Source organism: Cygnus olor, chromosome 9, assembly GCF_009769625.2.
Source record: "Cygnus olor isolate bCygOlo1 chromosome 9, bCygOlo1.pri.v2, whole genome shotgun sequence".
In the NCBI taxonomy this organism is placed as follows: Eukaryota; Metazoa; Chordata; class Aves; order Anseriformes; family Anatidae; genus Cygnus; species Cygnus olor.
The window spans coordinates 13,940,478-13,945,522 of NC_049177.1; the positions used below are offsets into that span (position 1 = coordinate 13,940,478).

The 5,045-nt window shown below is 65.7% G+C and overlaps 1 protein-coding gene across 1 annotated transcript; it reads left to right on the plus strand.

Annotated features, from left to right (window-relative positions):
• Positions 1–4,194, plus strand: LOC121074648 (leucine-rich repeat-containing protein 15-like). Its single transcript, XM_040567008.1, has 2 exons — positions 1–170; positions 1,320–4,194. The coding sequence occupies exon 2, from the start codon at positions 1,325–1,327 to the stop codon at positions 3,041–3,043; it is 1,719 nt and encodes a 572-aa protein (XP_040422942.1). The 5' UTR covers positions 1–170; positions 1,320–1,324; the 3' UTR covers positions 3,044–4,194.
• Positions 4,195–5,045: the final 851 nt, after the last annotated feature.

Genomic DNA, 5,045 nt, shown 5'->3' on the forward strand with positions numbered 1-5,045 from the left:
GAGTTGGAAACGGCTCTGCTGCAGCGATTTCCGTAACCCCGCTGCTGCCCCTGTGCTGATTCATTGATTTGGACGGGTTATATACTGGGAGGGGAAGCGTGAACCACACTCGGCTCTCCTGCCAGCACGGAGCTGTGCTCGCTCGGCACTCGCGGCTGCAGGACACTCGGGTAAGTCTCCTCTCCGCTGCCGGCCCCGCCAGCATCACCCTGGGCCCACGGACCCCGGGGGCAGCTCTGAGGGGTGGGAGCGTGGCAGAGCGATGTGCATGCTGAGCACCTTTGGATTAGATGGAGATGTTTGTCTTGTAAGGGGTTCTCCAATAAACTGAGTCTGCTTAGGCATTGTGGGAGCTGATATAGTTATAGAGGCAAAGTATATTAAATAATAACCTGTAAAGAATATGGAGCGGGGGCAGGATCAAAATTTAGGGGGCCTGTGGTTAGAACCACCTGGATGCTGAGGGGCTAGATATTCATCTCCTCGGTCTGTAAGTTTTTGTCCCTAAAAAGAGAAAGGGAGAGAAATTGTTTTCAGCTGTCTTTCCTGAACCGTGCTCCAGCTTGGATGCTCTGTACGCTCGCTTAACACGGAGTGACATGAGCAGGGCTTTTGATGTGCAAAGCGTTTGGTGGAGTTTATGAACGGCTTGCCATAAACAAAATTGTTCTGGGATGCATATTGTTTCCATATGTGAGACACAAGCTGCGCTGGCTTTCCGAGGGCTCCTCCCTCCCCTGCAGCAACAGGCGCTTCCCTGGCGCTTTGCGCTCCCAGACCCGCCTGGCCGAGCCCTGCTTCGTGCCTGGGGGAGCCGCGGGTTTCCTCCTGCCTTGTGTCACCGGGAGCTGCCAGCCGGGCACCAGGCTGCTGCCCTACTCCGTGCGAAGCTCCCAGGTTGGGGAAGGTGCCCCTGGTGCGCTGAGAGATGATGGCTGTGCTCAGGGACCTGCCCATGGCAGGGGGTTGGAGTTGGATGATCTTTAAGGTCCCTTCCACCCCATCCCAGCTGAGGCTGGTACCCGCTGGCTAGGGGCTCCCCGCTGCTCGGGGCTGTGCTGCTGGGACCAGCTCACCGTGCTCACTGCAAAACAGGAAACCACACTCCTGCCGCTGGGAGAGCGGGCGCGGGGGACGCCAGGGATGCCACTAATAGCTGTGGTGTGGCAGCGCGGCGCCGCAGTCCCGGCTCTGCCCTGCCTGTCCCCAGCCGTGCTGGGAGGCGTGCGGCCAGCCCCGCTTCGCAGAGGGAGGCAGCACCATCCCTGGCGGGGCTGGGAAAGCACTGTGCTGAGCCTCCTCCTCTGTTTTTGCCGCAGGCCCCATGGAGCAGGGAAGCTGGCGGCTGCTGCTGCTGCTGGTGGGCTTCCAGCTTGCCTGCGGGCAGTGCCCGGACCAGTGCCAGTGCATCCGCACCGCCCAGGTGGAGTGCTCCGGTGCCGGCATCACCGCCGTCCCCAGCCCCATCCCCGCCAACGCCATGACCCTACAGATCATCAACACGCGCATCGCCGAGCTGGGCGAGGCGTCCTTCGGCAACGCCTCCCTGCTGATCGGGCTGCGCATCGAGAAGAACGACCTGTCACGCGTCAGCCCCGGGGCCTTCCGGCACCTGCCCGACCTGCGCTACCTCAGCCTGGCCAGTAACAAGCTGCAGGAGCTCCCGGTGCAGGTCTTCCAGCCCCTGGGCAAGCTGGAATCGCTGCTCCTCTCCAGCAACCAGCTGCTGCGCGTGGAGCCTTCGCACTTCGCCCACCTGAGCAACCTGAAGGAGCTGCAGCTGCACGGGAACAACCTGCACGAGCTGACGGAGGGGGTGTTCGACCAGCTCGCCAGCCTCACCAAGCTCAACCTGGCCCGGAACAACATCGACCGCCTGCCGCCCCAAGCCTTCGAGCGGCTGCCGCGGCTGCAGGTGCTGCGGCTCTACGAGAACCGGCTCCGGCAGATCCCGGCGGGCGCCTTCGATGGGCTGCCCGAGCTGCAGGAGCTGGGGCTGCACCAGAACCAGCTGGAGACGCTGTCCCCAGAGCTTTTCGTGCACAACGGGAACCTTCAGAAGCTCTACCTCTCCAACAACCTCCTCACCGCCCTGCCTGGCGGCGTCTTCCTGCCCCTGCGTGCGCTCTCCAAAATCACCCTGCATGTCAACCGCCTGCGCGACATCTCCCCGGCGGCCTTCGGCCCCATGCCCAACCTGAGGGAGCTGTGGCTCTATGAGAATGAGCTCGCCTCCCTCCCCGCCGCCGTCTTCAGCAACCTCACCCAGCTGCAGCTCCTGGTCCTGAGCAAGAACCAGCTCCGCACGCTGGCCCCGGGGGCTTTCCGGGGCCTTGGCGAGCTGCTGGAGCTGTCCCTGCACTCCAACGCCCTGCGCCGCCTGGACGCCGAGGCGCTGGGGGGGCTGCCCAAGCTGCAGAACATCTCCCTGCAGAACAACCGGCTGCAGACGCTGCCCCGGGGCCTCTTCGCCACCACCCCGGGGCTGCGGCACCTCCAGCTGCACGCCAACTCCCTGGAGAACCTGCCCGCCGGCATCTTCTCCCCGCTGGCCGCCCTGCGGGAGGTGAAGCTGCACAACAACTCGTGGCGCTGCGACCAGGGCATCCTGCCCCTGCGCGCCTGGCTGGAGGCCAACCCCCACAAGGTGGGTGAGACCCCCCCGCTCTGCGCCCAGCCGCCCCCCCTGCGGGGAGCGCCCATCGCCGGGCTGCGGCAGGACCAGCTCCCCGCCACCCCGCCCGGCCCCACCGCCGGCACCCCGCTCCCTGCCCTCCCCTCCAAGGGGACATCGCCGGGGGGCACCCAGGCGGGCTCCCCCACGGCACCACCGCCGGTCACCCCCAGGCCCCAGGAGGAGGAAGAGGAGGAGGAAGGAGGGGGGCGCTGGGGGCTGACCCGCCTGCAGAGCGGGGTGGTGGTGGCCGTCATCGTGCTGGTGTGCGTGGCCCTGCTCTGCGCTCTGGTGGCGCTGGTGGCTTACAGCTGTAGGAAGAAGAGCCACGTCGTGCTGATGAGGATGAAGGCGCCCAACGAAGCCTGAGCCCCCAGCAGACCCTTTGGGGAGCGGTGCTGGGGGGGTGTCCCCTCCCCCTGGGGACAAGGGACCTGACAGCTGGACGGGCCAGCATCACCCCGCGTGCCATAACCCCCTCTGCTGCTCTGCTTTGCCGTGTCCCTGCTGTGCAGCAGGGTGTCACCTGCCGGTGTCCCCCTCGTCTGCACTGTCCCCAAACCCTCCTGCCTCCTGCGCAGCCCCTGTGCTTGCTCCCTTCCTGGGGGCCAGCAGCCAGGGCGTGGGGGCTGAGCTCTGAGCAGGGGCTGCCCGGAGCAGAGCAGGGAGCTGCAGCCTGGCCATGGAGCACTGGGACTTCTCCTCCTTCACCTCACATCGTCCCTGGAGCGACGCCTGCTGCTTGCCCCGCACTGCCTGTTGTCCCCTTGTCCCCCCACGCCTTCAGCCTCTGCCCGTGCCAGGGCACACGGGCACGAAGCCATCACACAGGGCCGGGAGCCGGGCGCACGCCCTCGCCCCGAGGAAGGCCGTGTGCCTTTGTAGCTCAAAGGGGCTGGGCGGCCTCCGCTTGGCCCCCAGCCCAGGCGGGCGCCACGGCAGCACAGCCGAGTGACTTGGCCGCGTCCACGCCGCCCGCCCTGCCTGCAGGCAGCACGGCGAGAGCAGAGCGCCCTGCCCTGCCCTGCCCTGCCCTGCCTCGCCTCGGGCGGCCTCTCGGCCCCGCACACTTGTGCTTCCCCTGCCAGCAGCACTGCGGGGCTGCCTGCGTGTCCTGGGTGCTGCAGCATGGCCACAACCCAGCAGCACGCTGCCACCAGCCCTCCTGTGTCCCTGCCTGGCAAAGCTGCAGCCTCTCCGCTCCCTGCTCCCGCCCCGCCGTGCCCCTGGCCCTGCCGGCAGCCTGAGCGGTGCTGGGGCACGGGGCAGGGGGCAGCACGAGCGGCACCGGGCTGCACGGGAATGGTGCTACAGGACAAGGGTCGCAGTGGGTGCGCACCCCATCGTGTGGGCTGCCCACGGTGCTCTGTGAGGCAGCGTTGGTCCAAACAGACCCGTGCTTGTGTATGTGATGGGATGCTTCTTCGGGCTGGGACCTGCACGACGGCTAGAAACATGGGACTGTGCCTTGGGGCTGTTTGGTACTGCTCTGTGATCGCCCATTAAAGCACGGTTGTCCATCTCCAGTGCCAAGAGTTCTTTCTTTGCTCCTCTGCGGCAAGTGGCATCCTTGGAATAACCCAGCAGGGCCAGGAGCTTTTCTTCACAGCCTCTCCGAAGTGATTTCTTCATGTTGAGGCTGGTGGGGGTGGGTGAGGGCCAGAGGTTTGTGGCTGCAAAGCCCAGGCTGGCCTGGGGTAAGGAGGGCTTGGCCATTCAGCGGCAGCAGGATGGCTTTTGGAGAGCAAGCTGAGACCTCAACGAGCTCCCTGATGGAGCCGGAGCTGCTGACCACCTCCTGTGCAGCCCTGTCCTCAGATCAGAGCTCTGAGGGTTTGCGCTGAGTTTCCCCACACATCACCGTCTGCCCAGCTGAGTGCATGTAAGTGTTCCTCCTCCTTCCCTAGGGGTCCCTCCATGTCCCGGGTGCGACCCTAGCCCATTCCAACCCTTGCCCTTGCAGGGCATCCCTCACAGGGTTGCACACTGCTCCTGCAGGCAGGTTGCCTCTCCTGGGGAGTTCAGCTGGTCTGCGGGTCCCTCTGGCCACCCCACCGCTGCCTGGATGCACCGGCTGGATCCTGGGCTGCCAAGCACTGGTGGCTCTGCCCTCCAAGCCGCAGCACGGTGGTCCCAAGGTGGGCTCCTTCACCAGGGCATTGCTTCGCCTCGCTGCGCTGTGCCTGGTCCCCTCTGTTGTGCAAGGGACGTTTGCCAGCCTCACTTCTCAATGAGAATTAACAGAGTCCGGGGAGGCTCCTGGGGGGCTGCAGCAAGCTGACACTGAGCTCGGTGTGGGACCGGTGCCACTGATGGCAGCAGGGCCCTGACATGGCCACAGGGCACGTCCAGGGCCACGGCCCCGCTTCCC